This window comes from Tachysurus vachellii, chromosome 6, assembly GCF_030014155.1.
Source record: "Tachysurus vachellii isolate PV-2020 chromosome 6, HZAU_Pvac_v1, whole genome shotgun sequence".
Lineage (NCBI taxonomy): Eukaryota > Metazoa > Chordata > Actinopteri > Siluriformes > Bagridae > Tachysurus > Tachysurus vachellii.
In genome coordinates, this window is record NC_083465.1 from 18,998,653 (window position 1) to 19,017,911 (window position 19,259).

The 19,259-nt window shown below is 37.2% G+C and overlaps 1 protein-coding gene across 3 annotated transcripts in view; it reads left to right on the top strand.

Annotated features, from left to right (window-relative positions):
- Positions 1-19,259, top strand: part of ptk7b (protein tyrosine kinase 7b) — a 90,982-nt gene that overhangs the window by 50,065 nt on the left and 21,658 nt on the right. For 2 of the 3 annotated variants that reach the window (XM_060872738.1, XM_060872739.1), the window contains exon 2: positions 7,461-7,757. The exons of the other annotated variant lie outside the window; for it this stretch is intronic. In XM_060872738.1, the coding sequence (XP_060728721.1) occupies positions 7,461-7,757 (297 nt within the window). The remainder of the gene's footprint in view (positions 1-7,460; positions 7,758-19,259) is intronic. 3 annotated transcript variants of the gene reach the window in all.

The following is a 19,259-nucleotide window of genomic DNA, read 5'->3' on the forward strand; positions in this document are numbered from 1 at the left end:
TATATACAGAGAGAGAAATTAAATCCATGTTCACCAAGTTTTATACATTCCTATATAAACCTGTATGAGCCCACTGGGGCTGTTATAGGTTTACAGTATGTCTCTTGTGAGTCACAAAGCCAGCCAGCTACAATGGCCCATTTTCTATAAAAAGTATCATTTGTCAAAAAAAAAAGAAAAAAAGAAAAGATATTTCAGATATTTTCTGGGGCAAGGTTTTCTTCCATTTTTATTAGTTCTGGTTCTCAGTCTCCATTATCATTTTTTTTATCATGTAATTTTATTTTGCATGGCTAGAGTAGAATTAGGTATTAGAAAAAGAAAGATTTATACTTATTTATGATTCAGATTTACAATTTTACACTATAATGTGTCATTTACACTGTGATGCCAAACACAATATTAGCACTGTATTATACCTAAAAACAAGTAATACTGCAGATGCTAATTGGACTCAAATGGACCATTTTAGGGATTAATGTCATATAAAGTTTCTGCACTTTCGCAGCACAGATTTGCTACTTATAAAATGAGCTAGTAAATAGTTTTGTGGCTTGCTTCTTTTAGAAAGCATGGCATTCCAAACAGATATCTGTTGTTTAAAACACACAAATCGCCTAAAACTATATATAAAAGGCACATTATGAAGAGTGAATTGTTACGTGAATAGTTAGAGTTAAGTGTATTAGTGTAAAATAGATGAGCAGAAGGATGCCTTTTAATCGATTGTTAATTAAATAAATCATGCCTCTGGTTCACAACAAAGTCAATTCCAGCACCATGACAACTATCTGTCGTCCATTTCTCAACGTTATTCTGAAAATATTCTAGGGTCATTACTAGACAGAATAGAAATGTAATACTTTTTAAAATCATGTGTATTATATATTTTTTGTCTTGCATTTTTTCCCTGATTTGTGCTTTTTATCTCACAACAAACACATGGCCTTGGATGGATACAGCATCATCAGCATTTTTACTTGTGATCTTGAGATAATAGGGCCAGTGCTTTTTTCTCTACATCCAAAAGTAGCACAGAGTACATTTTCATTGCCAGCAAATTCTGGTTTCAGAGTTTTTAGCATAACTTAACTAACGTCCTGGATTTTTTTATTTACTAGAACGTGCCTGTGTTCTTCTAGAAATGATTAATACATAACAAAAAAAACTGCTATTTTATTTGTCTTGGCATAGGTCATTGTATTATATTTGAAATCACGTTTTTCATCTGAAACATTATTTAAGTTCTGATGTCAAGTCACTAGATGGGATTTAAAACTCATTTATTAAACCATCCTTCAGAAAGCTAGAATCACTTGTGTGTTCTTTGGATCTCAGTGGTTTGGACAGGAACATGAAGAACTGCTCACCATAATTGGCAGGGTGAGCTTTTGGGAATGGTCTGGCTGGCAGAACTCTAGGTGTGTTTATCACCTATGGGACATGGAGCAATTTATAGCCATTCTTGTCACAATCAGTTTCAGTACCTCCGTTGAGAGATGGTGCTGAGGCTGCTGTAATGGCTCATCACTTTATTGGTTTCTCTGTGTGTGAGGCAAGGTAGGGGTTAATGGAGGAGTGCCAGTCAAGAGGCAGATGTAACATGCTTTATGAGCACGTCAAGTTTTGTGCTACCTGTATGTGATTTTAGTTAGGTAAGAATTATGTATGAAAAGCTTGGCTGAATAGATTAACCTAGAGTATAGACTACCTAATGTGTGTTGCTTAAGCTGGATCTGTCCTTGATATTTTTTTGAACTTATCTCTGCCAAAGGTAATGTTGTGGCTTAAATCCAGGCATCTATTTCCTCAGCTAAGTGTTCCTTTAATGCTTAAACATTCATGCAGTCACATTCCCTTTAATTTTCCCCTAGTGAGTGAACAGGGAGCAGAATGGAGTTATAAGCTTGTTAGTCAGGAATTCAAGGCCAATCCCTGTAGCTGCATAGCAATACGACCGTAAAGAAAACCTATAAAACAGTTAAGTGTAATTCATATTCTGTAAAAGTTGACTTGTGGGACTGGTTGTACTACAAGAGCCATGGCCTGGAGGTGACTTCGTCAAAGAAGTAATCACCTCAAACCACACCACTGAATTAGAACATTATATAAATGTCAGTAACCAGTCTGGGCAATCAACAGTTTCTTAAATTTTTATTACTGAAGTTCATATTACTGTAAAAGTAGCCATTTTATAGAATGAGAAATACACTTTTAGTGTTTTAAATTCAGTTGAAGAACTTATGTCTGTATAACTGTTTATCCTCATGCAAAAAAAAAAAACCCAAAAATATTGCTTGTTAATGTTATATATCCCGCATCCGCAAGCAAACAGCAGCTCAAGTGGCATATGGTGACATAAATGTATTTTTTCTTGTCTTGAATGATCTTTTAGTCATCACTAATGCTACACAGAATGAAACTTCACACACTTTCAGATGATGCCTACATGAGAGTTCTCATCACTGATCCCACCTCTCAAAACCTTCTGGAGTTTCTCATTAACAAACTTCAGATCAAAGAAAACAAGGTTAATGACAGTTCAGCTTGGTTGTTATTTGTTATTGGTCTTTCCACACACTAATAGTTGAGAAGGTTAATGGTTAATCATCCCAGCATCACAGGTTAATCAGATAAGATAAGTGTTTTATATCCAGCTAAAATCATGGATAACTTTTGTTGTCAAAATTGAGCTGATTCTCATGACCCTATTATGACCCACACATTACTTATGCATTGTTTCCTAAAGACACAGAATGAAGCTTGTGACATGGTTCATACAACCAGCATCATAAAGATGACATTTGACTGTGCAAATCTAATTCGACACTGGTAGAGCCAAACTGTCTAAAACAGTAATAGAAGAAGAGACTCAGGCCCAGCAATGGTAGCTTGGTAGCCCTGAGGCTTAAACCCAAACATTCCAATCAACAACCCAGAGCTTTATTCACTTGTGTAACAGTCTCTGGAGCAGTAATCATCTCTGAAACAGTAACAGTCTCTTACACAGTCTCTGAAACAGTAACAGTCTTTAAAACATTCCTTCGTTGATGTCTTATGGGTGCATTGTGTAGGGTTAGATGTTTTATTGTGATTGCCTACGCTGTGCATATATATATATATATATATATATATATATATATATATATATATATATATATATATATATATATACACACACACACACACACACACACACATATATATATATATATATATATATATATATATATATATATATATATATATATATATATATATATATATATATATATAATTAACATGCAGAACAGAACAGACCGAAATCTATCTATTATATTTACAAAAATATTATTTTATATGTAATGAACATGTTCAATAAAAATGAAAATAAAAAATTGCTTGTTGCTTTTGTACTGTAAAAGGAACAGGATTGAAAATAGTCTGCGTTAATGTTGTGTAAGTTTCCTTTACTTTAAATAAAAGAGTCATTTTTTGAGAGTATGCTCATCAGATCCTGCTGATACAAGACCATGTTAGTTTTCTCTACTTCACCAATGATGCACACATTTGTTAATACAAGATCCCCCTTGTGAAGAGTTTTCACCCTGCTAAACACTAGTTAGCTATTTTGCAAGTGAGTTCCAAGCATTCACAAATGTTCTTTGTAGCACTCATCTTAACCTCCTTGAGGAGCAACAGGCACCTTCATTTCTTTTCTAGGTCAGCAGTCTATTCTCCTTCTTCTCACAGCTTTTGAAGTGATATCTCCAGTCTATTTTTTTAACGATTAATACTTGACAGTTATAACTGAGTTTCTTGTGCCCTTTGAAGACAGCTGCAGTGTCTCAGTGGGAGTGCGCTCTTGTGCACTGATGTAATCTACAGACTCACTGCCTTCATGTTCAATTAGGCTTTTTTTTAAAGACAGAATCCTGCTGTCGGAAAAGGGTTAGAGATCTAGAGATGCAAAATCATTTGAGCCAAGAGCTTCTTGGCTGAGGGCAAACTGAGGTGGTTTCTAGTTCAGTATCTATTTTGCATTTTGGTAACATTTGTTTTTCATCTTAACCTTGGATCTTTTAGCAGAGGTTGTACAACATGTTTTTGTGGTGGGAGACAAGCACCTGTGGGCATCTGGTTTGCTTCTTTACAGTGAGGGGAAATAAATACATCTGGACACCTTTGTTTTTTTATGTAATATACTTCCAGTACTCCTGCACAGGAGGTATTAGTGGATTGGTAGGAATAAAATTTCTCAAAACTCTATTTTCCATCTGTAAAAATAAGAAAGGTTCTTTATTTGCCCAGCAGCAATGGCCTCTGTGTTAGTGATCCATTTTTCAAAAGCGAAAATCTGGTCTGGTCAGTGAGCTGCTTATTTTGTGGAAAGGAGTCACATACTACAAAACATTATGCCCCATTTGGGTTATCAGAAAAGAGAGGAGTGGAGAGAAAAAGGGAAGGAAAGCTACATGAGGGCTTTTTTTAGAAGAAAAGTTAGACTTTCTTATGCAACTTGTGAGAGAAATGCATAACTGTTCTGATCCCTTTTTAACCATGTTCATAGAATCTGTGCAAATAAAAAAGTTCACAGTGTGAACCGTGAATCACAGTGAAAATATGGCAGTCTGGTATTTATCATAGTAAATGTTTATTTAAAATCTAGCATCTAGATGCTTAAGCCTGGTGAGATGGGAGTGAACGGTGGGGGGGAGAATTGTGTGGTGAGCAAAAAGGAACAAAATATCTTAAAAAGTATAAGATTTGTGTACAAAATTGATAATGAAAAAGTATTCAGGGCACTAAGATATAATTCTGTATATACATGTAAAGGTTCTATAAAAATAAATCAAATTCTGGACCTGGTGTCATTAAAATAGCTGTTGCCATTGATTGGGAGCAATCATCGTGAAAGAGCTTCATTCAGTCATTAGGGACAACGTTATTGAACAACATTTGATTGGAAGCTCAAGCTCAATTTTTCACTCAAGATTCAGTCCATCAGTGGAACTGTTTAGCCTGTGCAATAGGTATTTGGTGTTTGAGTTTGTGTTGTTATTGTCCTTATAACTATGATATACATCTGAAGGCCTTTTCTGTGGTTAAGCAGTGTAGTATAGTGAATGGTCTTTATTGGAAAGTGCTGAAGTGATGAATGTTGGGAGGCGGACTGAAATAAGCACTTTGTCACTTCAGTTGGCACCACTGGGGTTTGATACTTTGACCTCCTATAACAGATGGAAGCGTCTGCCTTTATACATCAGCAGAGCTATTAGCAACTGCATCCTACTGAACCTCAAGGGGAACTGCTCGTTTTTACATCTATCCCCCTGCCCTGCCTCCCTTTAAACACACACACACACACACACACACACACACACACACAATCCTAGTAGTGGTGTGGTAATTGTATTCACTTGACATTTCCTGTCCTTTCTGAGCTGCCTATTCCTTTGAGACATTTCTTGAAATTTGCATATATCATCTATCATCTATACTTTTTCTATATGTACATATTCAGTGCAGTTTTAAACAGTACAACCTATCTCTAAAGGCATTTTTAGAACGCTTACATAAAATACATTCAAGGCATCTCCATGTATACATTTGTATGGTCATGTCTCTTCATATGTAAACTGTATTTCTTTTACAGTCAAATAAGAAAGATGGTTTATATATTGTGGTTGAAATGAAAAACAACCATTGCTAAAGTGAGTTTGCTTTTCTGCAGTAATGAACCGATTTGCATTTCATGAGTTTTGGGAACTTGCTTTAAAGCAAAGTATGTTTTGGGAATCTGTACACTGTAGCAAAAAGAAGAAATTTTGCAAAGAAAAACAAGGCTTCTACTCCTGCACCTCATCTCTCATTAGTCAACTGTTTGTGTGTGTGTGTGTGTGTGTGTGTGTGTGTGACCGGTAGTGAAAGTACTCCAAATAAAGAAAAATCTTATCTAAGGAATTATAAGAAGGAATGATAAGAAGGAACGTTATTATCTGCCAATGTGTAAATGTACAATTATATTTTTAATAGTCAGTCAGGTTGCCAGTTCAGGCACACATGTTGCTGCATGATCATGTTAGTGTAAGTGAAAGCAATATTACTGTAATTAATAAGATTACTAATATTACTGAATAATATTTTACACGTTTGGATATGGATATCTGCAAATGGATATAATTCTAAATAATGAAACCCTACATTTTTCTTTCACATTCTGAGCTTCTTGGTCACTTTCTATCCCTGTCATTCACATAGTCTCTCTGAAGAGGTTTTGATTGAGGTGGTGGTTACCCATAGTCTGGGGAAAATAGACAGACACACACACACACACACACACACACACACACACACACACACACACACATGCTATAACATAGTGAATTTTACAAAATGTACAGACACACACACACACTCACACTCAGTTACTTCCAGGTCAGTTGGCACTGATCACCTGATTGGACAAATGACAATTGTCTTGTTTCTTTTCCAAAAAATGGCCAACGGGTTGCCAGTTGGATTTATCCACTACCCTTTAGGCCAATATTTTTGGGGCTCATATGTCCAGATGCTGCCAGCAGTTTTGACAGTTTTGACATCAGTGTTGCTTATTGTAAGTTTCTCAAACTTATTAAGCTGACTTATGTTAGAGTGGCATGACAGCAGTATTTCTGTTAAGGTAGTCTAAGTCTAAAGGCAAAATAAATATTGAGTAAATCTATGAATTATTTTGAGTCATATGGTACACTGAGCTGTGATATTTCAGCCAGGAAATGACCTCAACACAGGCTTATAGCATGAACTTGATTGGCACCTTGTCATTAAAGCGTATGAAAACATTCTTTAGAGCAACTGATGACTGTTTGAATAAGCCTTTATAAATGTTGGTAAGGGTTTATGTCAGTTGTCATGACAGGCTTATGCAGGTGTTATGTAGTCATGAATCCTACCCTTAGGTAAAGAATTACAAAAATGCCAGTGAGGGTTTCTAGATAAGGTAAAGCAATCAATATATGTGTGTGTGTGTGTGTGTCTGTACATTTTGGAAAATTCACTATGTTAGGAAGCAGATTTGACAGGCAGTGTTCCGTCAGTCTGTCAGTCTCAGTGTAACTGTTGCTGAAGTGTGCAGACAGCAGAGGAAACAGACAAGCTCTGAAACATGAGCTGCATCGTAAAAGCCTTCTTTCAAAAACTTTTTGCTCTCTGCCGTTATACTATTACCTCCCGAATCATCGCTGTAGTAGAGAAGAAAATATGTTTTATTGAATAAATCAAATTTAGTGTTAAATTGTGCAACCTGTAATTAGCAGAAGCCTTTATGAGTGCGTGTATGTACATGACTGTGTATGAAGAAGGCTATAAATTTCCATAATTTGCCCTCTTTCTCTCTCTCGCTCTCTCTCTCTCTCTCTCTCTGTCTCTCTCTCTCTCTCTCTCTCTCTCTCTCTCTCTCTCTCTCTCTCTTTATCTCTCAGTGCTGTGTGTGCAGTCTTCCTCTCTGCACTTTTCCAAAGAGCCCCAGTCTCAGGATGCGCTGCATGGTCGCAGCGCGATGTTGCGCTGTGAGGTCAGTGAAGTGGCTGACGTGCAATACTCATGGCTGCAGGACGGTCAGACTGTACAGGACTCAGAGCGACGCTTCATGGAGCACGGAAACCTCAAATTTACTGCAGTAGATCGCCATCTTGACAAAGGAAACTTCCAATGTGTAGCCAAAAGATTGACGTCTGGGGAGGTGGCCACGTCCATCAACGCCTCCTTCAACATCAAGTGTAAGTGAATAAGATCTGCGCTACATTATATCATTATAATTGTGTTTAAAATGCACTATACTTCTCCAGTTATGTATAAATACTTTTATTATTAGCTTATTATCTCAGGTGATAATTTATACCGTTTTCAGTCAGGAGCCCTTTTAAGTTAAAAAAAATAAAAAATTCCATTGACCTCTCAGTATTGATTCATTTTATAGACAAAATTCCTCTAATCAAATATTAGACATGTACAATGAAGATTTTGCCTGTTTATTGAACCCATAGTGATAGAGAGTGTCATATGCAAATTTATCAGAACATTTCTCATGAAAATTGTTACACATTACACTACATGTTTATAAATTACTAAGATTTGGACTAAATTCAAGCCACCAGTCAAAATAGATGAATAACTATCAAAACTTAAAAATATTAGAACTTTTATTATGGTGAGTTGCAACAAATTTTAAAAATTGTGACCTTCGTGGCTTTACTTCATGGACCCTATTTGGAGAAGCACAGAGATCAAGTGAAATAACCATGACTTTAGACTTTAGATGCAGAACATCTCTAAGATAATTTACAGTCTAATGGATCTCCTTGTCCAAAATAGTAATGGCACACTAAGCTGCTTCCAATTGTTCACAGCCAAAACATACAGTTAATATATAATCAAAAATGTAGATATTTTATACATTTGGGATTAGGCAACCATTTTGTTACATCTGACAGCTGAAAACCTGTATGACTTCATTGTGTTTCATGAAGCAAATCCTTTACCATGTGTACTGTAAGCGATCTCCTCTATGACTTAAACACTTTTGGGTTGTCAGGTAAAATCATTGAGGACATGTTAAAAACATTACTGCAACAAAAGACTAGTTTGTGCAGGATTTGTGTAGAGTGTAGAAACTTCCTGGCCTAAGGTGAAGATACAGGATCTAGTTTGTCTCTGAGAAATAAGTCAGGATAATCTCTTTCAAGCCAAGGACTTGCTTTTGTGCATATTTTCTACTCCTCAGTGGTTCCCTCATATAATATTACTCTCTGAATGTCCTCTCCTTACATTTTCAGCATTGACTCTGCATTGCGCCGCCCATCTCCTTTTCTCATTTCTTTGCTTTGTGTAACAGAGTGCCTCTCTCTGTTCTCATAAAAAAACCTTTGTGTTTGGAATTATCATGCAACACGAATCTTGCTAGCAGCCATATAATTATTCGAGTCTACACAATCGATCCTTTTGCCTGTATCTTGGATTTCACTCCATGCTCTTACTTCTGCAAACTATCATACCTTTTTAAAAGCATTTTCTACTCACAAGCATCATTTTGGTTTTGGTCTAATCAAAAACATCAGATTCTACTTATGTTTCACACGTGACTAAAACCAAAGCTCTCTGTTCCACTCATGTCCTAAATAGCAGCCCTGTTTTTCCATGGATAGACGCCACTCTCTCTTTCCTCCTCCGGTTAGATTGATTTGACATGTTAATGTGTTGGCTGAGAAACACTGGAGCTAGTGAGAGATTTTTTATGTCGTTTTATATGAGTCCTAAAGAAAGAGAGCCAGAGAGAGGGGTAAAGTATAGTAATGATAGATCTCCTTAGATCTTAGTCCAGAAACAGTCAGGCAGTTAAGCAGGAGCCAAAGACAACGGTTTTGTTTCCTACTTGGAGTTTCTGTACTGTTTCTTATGTAGGTTAAAAATTTCATTCTTAACTTCAGGAATATGAGTGAGAAAGCTGGTGTGAAGTGGTTAGGAGTGAAAGCTGGTGGAGGGAATACAGTATAACGATTATTTCATACATGTTTGTAATTTTGTATTAATATTCACATTTATAGTATTTAGCAGACACCCGTATCCAGAGAGAATTAAAAGCACAGAAGTACTTTGATGTCTCTTTCAAAAACAGTTCCTCATGCTAGAATAAATAGGTTTAGATGTAAGAATGTTATCACGCTGAGTGGGAAGTGATACATCACTGGGTAAGATGTTGGATTTCTGATTGGAAAGTTGTGAGTTCTAACCCCAGGACCACCAAGGTGCCACGGTGCTCGTAAGCATGGCCATTAATCCTCAACTACTCATAGCAGATAAAATATAGGTTAGAAATGTAATACATGTAAAACCTTTAGTGGGCGGGGTGGGGGTGGGGGGGTGGGGGGGTCGGTGTCAACGATATGCTCCAACCTACCCAGTAAAGCTTCTAATCAGTGATTTAAAATAATTTTCTTTTGCCCTGTATTTCAACTGAAAAAAAAAAAATCTAAATTCGAGCTGGTCTGTTATTCCACTAGTGGGCAAAATAGAGCAGGACAATCAACTAAACTACTGGCAAAATGTACTAATGATGAGTAATCCTTCATTAGCAGAGTAAAGACTATGCTATAACTCTGACTCTTTAATGCTTCTTTCTTAAAGAACTAAACTATGGTTTACAGCAATGGAGTTAAATGGTCTACTAAACTAATTCCTCTGATGCACTTGGACTGTGTCATGTTTTTAGATGATTTTATCAGCCCTGGCTTATAAAGAAGCTAGTCGGTTGTTTACACAGCCAGGAGAGGATCATTCCACCATCTGGGTGTCAGGACAGAGATGAGTCTTGATGCATGTCTTCTTTGCCCCTTAAGGGATAGTGGATCCAGTAGAGCTGTGGTAGAGGCTCGCAGGGAAAGTAGTGTATAGTGCTACACGGTTTTCTGCACTACTTTGGTTAGTCCACAGTGGGGCAGTAGTTTATGTCATGGTAATTAATGTAGCCCAAACATGTTACTTATAAGGTTTCTCTGGGTGTTCTAATGTAATTAGTTAAGGAACATGTAGAAATGACAGAATTTGAATAATCTTCCATAGATTAAATCTTCCTGATATTGTATCTTCCTGACATAACACAATACAATAGACTGTATTTTATTTTTTGTCTTTGTCTAAGCATTGATCTCAGGGGGTCTATCTTTGGTCTCTCTCAGCTCTTTATACTCTTAACCGGCATGTTAAAAGCTAGAAGAGGAAAAAAACTGACTGCTTTGGGTTTCTGTGGACTAATTCAGGAAAAACTGAATTATGCACTATATCATATAACAGGAGAAAATGCAAAATATAATCAGGAAACAAACACAACAAGTGATTTAGTATTATACATACACTGTAAACACAGCCACAGCATGATTTTCTTTTATCTTGGCATAAGCAACTTGTTCTGATGTATGGAGTACACTGGAGAGCACTGATAGCAATGTCGCTTGGCTCAAGCGTAACACCAGGAATACAAAAACGGGAAATATCAGAATAGAACAGTGTCTGTATTCCATCCGTTTGAGGCTGCAGTGAAACCCATCCTCTCTGAACTCACTCCATGAGCAAGGTTTGGCATCGGAACACCAGGCTGAGCTCTCATTAAGGAAGGTTCTTGTGCTTTCCCGGCACTGTTTTTGGAGCAGCACATGTGACCTGACATAACAGTCAGAGCTCTGTCTCAGGCAATTAATTGTGATTTATATAGTTGTAATAAAAACTTCACCACAGACAACTAGGAGTTGAGCCTGAGTGAAAGTTTTAAGGAGATGTGATGACCTGTGTGCACAAGAGAGGATCTTGTAATGCTGCAGTTCTTAGGAAAACATTTCTTATTTTACTTTCAGGGACATAAATGGGTCCAAAAAATTATATGGTTCTTTAGTCAAACCAACAGGTGTGTGTTAGAGAAAGATAGCTTTTGAGTTGAAAGGGCTCAGGCACCCACTCTAAACAAGAGGCAGCACTTAACACACTCACACGCGCACACACACACACACACACACACACACACACACACAAACACACACACAAACACACAAATAGCATCTGTATTCAAGTAGACATGCTTGTTGAGTGTATATAGAAAACAGATTCTTGTCCCTTCATTATACAAAGCTTGACTGTTTGAAATAGGGGATAAAACACACACATACAGTACACACACACACACACACACACACACACACACGCACACACACACACAAAAAAAACCTCTGTTTGGAGTTTCCCTGATAATAAGCTAAAAATGTCTACAGACAAGGACTGATTGAAATAAAAAAAAACATCCATAATGCACCGACCAACGGAAGCAAGATGCCAGTTTCACACGTATTCATGTATTCAGGACCCAGAACACACTGCTGAACACCGAAGGGACCAGAGGGACCAAAATGGAAATGAGGAGGTCCTGATCAGACTGGTATGCAGTTTGTAGATAAAATGACCTCCAAAATTTTAAAATCCAATATTTTGTGTGAACAAGCTTGGTAATTTGTCAAAAGTAAAAGTGACAAAATTAAAGTGACAACTTGTCATAAGTCCAAATGGCAGTTGGTGGTTTATATATGAGAAATACTTATACAGCATTACAGCATGATTTCTAAATAAAGTATCAAATGTAAGAAAGTAAAATGAATGAATTTTTTGGTTGTATAGAATCCCTTCGATTATTTTTTTAAATCATTTTATACAAGATTGACATCTAAATGAATAAGATGTTATTCAGTATAACAGATAATTGTAAGACAAACCAATCAAGCAATCAAACAAAAAGGTTCCTAGGTAGCTGGTGGACACAGTGGATTTGTGGTTTGTATGTTAACTTGCACCTGCAGGATTGGGGTTTTGATTCCCGCCCCTGCCGATGTTCTCCTCATGGTTCAGGGGGTTTCTACAGGTATTCTGGATTTCATCATTTTGTTCAAAGGCATGTGTAGGCTGATTAGCTTCTCTAAATAGTCTGTAGTGTGTGAATGGCAGTGTGAGTGTGTGTGTGTGATAAAGGCTCCTCAAGGTTCCTTGTGATAAGCGGTACAAAAAATAGATAAATGGATGGATGGATGGGTTTCCCCTCAGGTAGCTGGATAAGGTACAAAAATCATACTGTAAAATATCTTCACTAAAACAAATTTAAAATACTGTTCAGATTTTTTTTCTGTTTTTTTTTTTTTTTTTGTGTTCTGTCTTTGTCTTTGACAGTAGCATTCGTTTATTTTATAATTTTAAATGTACGGCAGTGCAAACTTGTTTGTCTTTCACTTTCTATGTTATATTTACCTGATAGAGATTTTTTGTCATGCTGACATACCTTGTATCTACGCTATACTAAATCTCCAGGCAGCTTTAACTTTATAGTCCTTTTCTCCAAAATCCTATTGATCCAGCAGGATTCAGTCTTCCCTTACACACACTGTGTTTATAATTCTTACACACTGCTGTGTCCAGTGCGTCTTCCACAGTCCTCATAATGGAATTGGAGAGTGTTTTTCAGTGTTTTTCAGAGTGAGTGATGGGGCAGAGAGATATTTACCTGTCTTTGTGTACATTCAGGAGCGTAGTTCAGTGTTACAGAAAACTGAGAATTTGTCAAAGACTCAAATAACCAAGAGAATTTGTGTAATGTAATAGAGCAAATGAGTTTTTGTGTGCATTTCTTCAGCTGGGGTTTTCACAGGTAATCTGAGATAAATTCAGCTGTGTAATGGAGAACTTTTTGTGTTAGTAGAAATCCCCATTGAGTGACTACTAATTTGATATTTATATTATAGTTATTTTGATATTTGTTATTATACATGTATCTAGCCCAGCTTTGTGAAGGATGACATGAAAAAATGGACTGCAGTGCATTTTTTATTTACCTTTATTTTACCAGGAAGTCTCACTGAGATCAAAAATCTCTTTTACAAGAGAGACCTGGCCAAGGTAGCAGCCATACATAAACAGCATATTAAAATGCTACATACATGGTAACAGCCATACATAAACACAACATAGTAAAAACATACAGTACATTCATACAATCATGAAAATACAAGGTCCTTTCAAGAAAAACAACTACATGTCTCCTTTACCACATTTTTTATGATGGTTTTAAATGTATTTATTGATATACACGTTTCTAATTTAAGATCTTTTTGCAAGTTATTCCATGCCCATGGTGCATAGTATAAAAATTCAGTTTTTCCCAAATCTGTCCAAACCCTGGGTACATTAAAAAGCAATCACTTGGAGGAGCGTAGCAGATAACTAGCAGAACTGAGACAGAGGAGGGTCCAGAGGTAAGCTGGAAGTTTACCTAGCACGGCTTCATATATAAAAATATACCAATGCTGTTTTCTGTGAGCGGTCAGAGATGTCCAGCCCACCAGATCATAAAGAATACAATGGTGAGTAAGGGAATTTGCATTTGAAATAAAGCGTAGAGACGCATGATACACTGAGATGTACACACACAAACACACACACACACAGACCATGTCACTTTTCTTGTTTCCAGTTGTTGTTCCACTTGTTGTCTTGGCTGACTGGAGTAGCACGTCATGTGTTCTGCTGTTGCAGCCCATCTAGCACAAGGTTTTGTGTGTTCTGAGATGCTTCTCTGTTCACATTTCAAAAGAGTGCTTATTTTAGTTCCTGTAGCTATAATGCTCAGTCCGGTCTGGTCATTCTCCTCTGATCTCACAGAACTGACACTCACTGGATGTTTTTTTCCACTATTCTGGAGGCTCTACATACTGGGTGAAAATCTCAGAATTCTGAAATACTCAAAATTCTTAAACTAGCCTGTCTGGCACCAACAGCTATGATGCTATACTCCTACTTTTTCTTTACTCTGAAGTTTGATGTGCACGTTCACTGAAGATCTTGACCTGTATGTGCAGGATTTTTTGCAATGCACTATGGATGTTATATCTATCTCTGTATCTCTATCTATCAAGTTCAAATTCAAAGTGTTTATTGTCATATGCAGACAGAAAGCATGTTTCCCCGCACAATGAAATTCTTACTTTGCTGTCCACACTAAATGTCATACAGTAAAGTAAAAAATAAAATAGAATAAAAAATAAGAGCAAAAAAAAAAGGTACAGGTACAGTTCTTAATAGAGGCAATAAAAAGTGAGGTAGTGCAGTTCTGAATAAGGCAATAAAGTGAAGTGAAAAAATTAATGTGCAAAAATGTAATTCAATGTAAACAGTTATGTCCATGTAAACAGTTAACAGTTATGTCCATAGTTGCAAACTCCTGTCAGCTATTTAGGAGTCTGATGGCAGAGGGGAAGAAAGAGTTCTTCAGTCTTGAGGTCCTGCATTTCACACTTCTGTACCTCCGTCCTGAGGGTAGAAGTGTGAACAGTCCGTGTTGGGGGTGGGAGGGGACTTTGAGGATGGAAGCAGCTCTCCTGTGGACTCTGTGGTGGTAGATGCTCTGCAGAGAGGGCAGTTGAGTCCTGATGATCTTCTGCGCAGTCTTCACCACTCTCTGCAGGCGTTTGCGGTCCATGACAGTAGTGCTGCCGTACCACACAGTGATACAGTTGGTCAGTACACTCTCGATGATGCAGCTGTAGAAGTTGCTGAGGATCTTAGGCGACATGCCAAACTTCCTCAGCCTCCTCAGAAAATACAGCCGCTGTTGGGCCTTCTTGACCAGCTGCGTGACGTGAGGTGTCCAAGTGAGGTCCTCACTGATGTGGACACCCAGGTATTTAAAGTTGCTCACCCTCTCCACTTCAAGCTCCCGGATGAACAGTGGCTGATGCGTTCTCCTCTCCTTTCTCATGTCCACTATCATTTCCTTCGTCTTGTCCGTGTTATCGCTATCTATCTATATCTCATGGATGGCTTAGACAATTCTGGAAATTTTCTGTTTTCCTTACCCTATCCTTAGTTCTGTGTCACCCCTGCGCACCTGTTAACCATGTTTCAATAATCACCTCCACTTTTTATACCTGTTGTGTTGTGTGTGTTTTTCAATGAGTTCATGATGTAGTTGGGTGTCTCGTGTTACTGTGTATTTAACTTTGTTTTACGTTCCTGGTTTTTGTATCTTGTTTTGTATTTTGTTGCTTAGCTTTTCTCCAGTGTTTCCTGTCTGTGTCGGTCTTAATATTTTTAGTTAAACCCCTGTTTTTTTCTATCCCTGCATTCCGGTCCCTTCCAGTTACACCCATTCTCTGACACTATACTGTAGCTATCTATATAAATAGACACATTCAGACATACCTACATACATATATACACCCACACCAGAGATCAGAACTGTCTCTGTTCTTCTACATATATACATATACACTTTTTAAAATCAGGTACCGAGTAAAGTAAACAAATCCTGACCCCATCATGATCACAGAAGGTTTTATTATTTATTAACTATTCCACAGTCTCTAATAAGGTATAAAAATTGCCAGTCATTTTATGGAAAAAAACAGTCAGTTTTTAAGGTCTCTATTATTGAGTCTTATATTTTGTTCTGTCTGTTATCTTTCATTACTCATTTCTCAGTTTATTCATTTTCTTTTCTTATTTAATTGGATTCCTGCTTGACATTATTTGGGTTTATTGTGCAGACACTTTTAGAGGTGCTAAACAATAACACATGACTATTGAACATAATCCAGCAACTCGCATGCTAACAAATTAGGCAATTATGTAATGAGAGCTTTATGTGCTGAATTATCCACCAACCAAACTCAAACCAGTTCAACATCGTTCAGTTCAACTATACTAGGGTACTAAGGGTACAAGGTTTGGGACAATCCAGACAGGGTGACAGTCTACTGCAGGGCACAATCACACCCAGCATGTCTTTGTATCAAGGGAGGAAACCAAAGTACCCAGAGAAAACCCCCAATACACAGGGAGAACAAGCAAACTGCACACATGCAGAGGTGTGAGACAAACATAGTTAGGCAATGCAACTATTATTTACAGACTGATTTCTTATATAAGATACACTGCAAATATTAGCGAGAGAAAAAGTGATTATGAAGTGGATCATGTCTGCATATTAGAAATGTGCATTGTTTCGCATGTGAAGGATTAGAAACAAATAAGTCTAAATTTTTCTAATTCTTTTATAGAAGGGCTGAAACCTGATTATATAAAAATGTATCATAAAGTTAATATATGGTAATATATTACTAATAAGTAATGTCATCTCATCCCAGTAATGTCCCAGTACTAGTGCAGAAATATTATACACTTTAATGTGCAGTTGTAAGACACAGATTTAAAACAAATCTCCTGTTCTGTTTTCTAGCTTTAGAATAAAGACGCTTTCTTCTTGCAGCAGTGTTTACTTTCACACGTCTTGATGTGCTGCCATGTGGAGTTGGCTCAGTGGGAGTGATGAGCTGTCAAGTGATGGATGATATTCCCTTAAGACTCTCGGTCTCACATTCTATGTCTCTGTCTTTCCATCTCCATTAATCTATCACTTTTTCTTTATTTACTTGCTGTCAAGCATGTCACATCTACATACACCTACACAAACACTCAGTAAATAGCATAATAGCATGAATAAATACCATAAAATTAACAGGTTTGCTATTTAGCATTGACTTTTCCAGTGTTAAATCCTACTTACACATTTCAATCCATGTTATAAAAATCTGTCATGAATTACTAGAATGCTAAAAGTCGAGGGAACATTTTTTTTACACTTGGCCATCTTTATCTCAGTAATGTAAAATCCTTTCTAATGCACTCTTCATGCTCCATCACCTTTTACTTCTCATTTTCTTTTTTCTCCTGCTTTCCTTCTCTTTTTTCTTTATTCCTCCTCTGCTTCTGTCACAGACCGTTAGCTCTGACATGCCAGGGACTGTGTGAACAAAAGCAAGTTCTTTTTAGGACTAAGCACCTCTTTCTTCAGTCACTGTATTGTTTACACACTTCTAATTAAATTACACAGGATGTCATAGCAAAGATGCATAGATGCATTGCATAGTTGTTCCTCTCTTTCTTTTCTTCTCCTTTTGCCTTCTCTCATCTTTTCTCCTTTTTCTCCTCTCCTTTTATTTTCTGTCCCCCTTTTCTCTTATTTTCTCCTCTATTTTTTCTCCTCTCTTCTCTTCCCCTTTTATTCTCATCTCAGGTCTCATCTCCTTTTCTCTTCTCTTCTCTTCTCTTCTCTTCTCTTCTCTTCTCTTCTCTTCTCTTCTCTTGAGACTGTTATTAAATCTATCCAAGATTACAACTGAAACTAACTGCCATAGCAGCCCATCCTCATGGTGAAGGTAACATACTTACAGTACGTGTTCCTGGATCTTGGGTATTCATTAATCTCCATAATCCCAAAAGCAGCTAGCAGGAAGCTGCCAAGATAATGCTGCATTACTGATGAGAGGTGGGATGTGTATAAGTTCCTTTTAGAGTTATGAGTTTATAATGAAGTCTGGATGGAATGTGGAAAATAAGACATGGTTTACACATTATATCTTTTCAATGTGTAATTTTATTTCTTCTTCTTCTTCTCTCTCTCTCTCTCTCTCTCTCTCTCTCTCTCTCTCTCTCTCTCTCTCTCTCTCTCTCTTTCCTATTTCCCTCTGCACATCCTCAGTCAGACAGATGAGGCATTTCTCTTCTGCTTCCTCTTTCTACTCAGTGCCTATGCGTTTCTGTTTTTTTTTTTGGGTAAGCATGAACATCCAATTGAACCGCAACCCTATCTGTTTGTCTCTATGAAGCAGTATGTGTGGCTCTCCTATAGTTTGTCATCAAGGCGCACTCGCGCTGTACCATTTTTGGATGGTTAGCCATAATCCCCCTAAGGGATGCGCTGGACAGGCCAGACTCTGAATGAATGTAATGTGACAACCGTGTGTGTGTGTGTGTGTGTGTGTGTGTGTGTGTGTGTGTGTGTGTGTGTGAGTGCGTGTGCGGGGGGGTGTTACTCTGTGCAAGAACTCATTCTTTGCATCTTTGCAGGCTACGAACATCAGGAGTGGACAGCTCAAGTGCTCACTCTCGATTTCACACACACACACACACACAACACACACAACACACAAGCACAACATCTAGGCCAAACAAACGGAGATCAGCTAAACAGAGACACACAGTAATGAGAGTTGTCTCACAGCCCTGTGCTTTGTGAGCAGATGATGAGGATGTAGAATTGTTTGCACGCGATCTGTGTACAGCTGCATAAACAAGTATTGCACTGTTAAATCATATACTATACACTCAGTGTTGCCAAAGATCTCAAAAAGCTTGCTAATGTTTATTTCTTAATATGTAAATGTTCCTTAATAATCAGTCGGTAAAATTGCTTGGGTTCATACGGAAGCGTATTGCATTCACTTGAGTAAAAAAAAATCTACTCTGTTTTTCTGAATTAACGACTTAATTTTTCAGGAAAAACATTTTTTTGCTCTGTTTTTCTGAATTAACGACTTACTTATCTCAAAATTATAAGATAATTTTTCAGGAAAAAAAAAATTTTGCTCTGTTTTTCTGAATTAACGACTTAATTATCTCAAAATTATGAGATAATTTTTCAGGAAAAAAATTTTTTTGCTCTGTTTTTCTGAATTAACGACTTAATGTGGATTGCATGGAAGTAAACATGTCCCGCCTTTCAAGTTTAATCAGTTGAACCGATATGGTATGCTTCACGGATATAAGATGATGCATCTGAAATGCATTCAGGAGCTATGTGGTGACACAAGAGACAATCAGGCAATTGTTGAAAATACTGGATCTCCATGGAGTGCAAC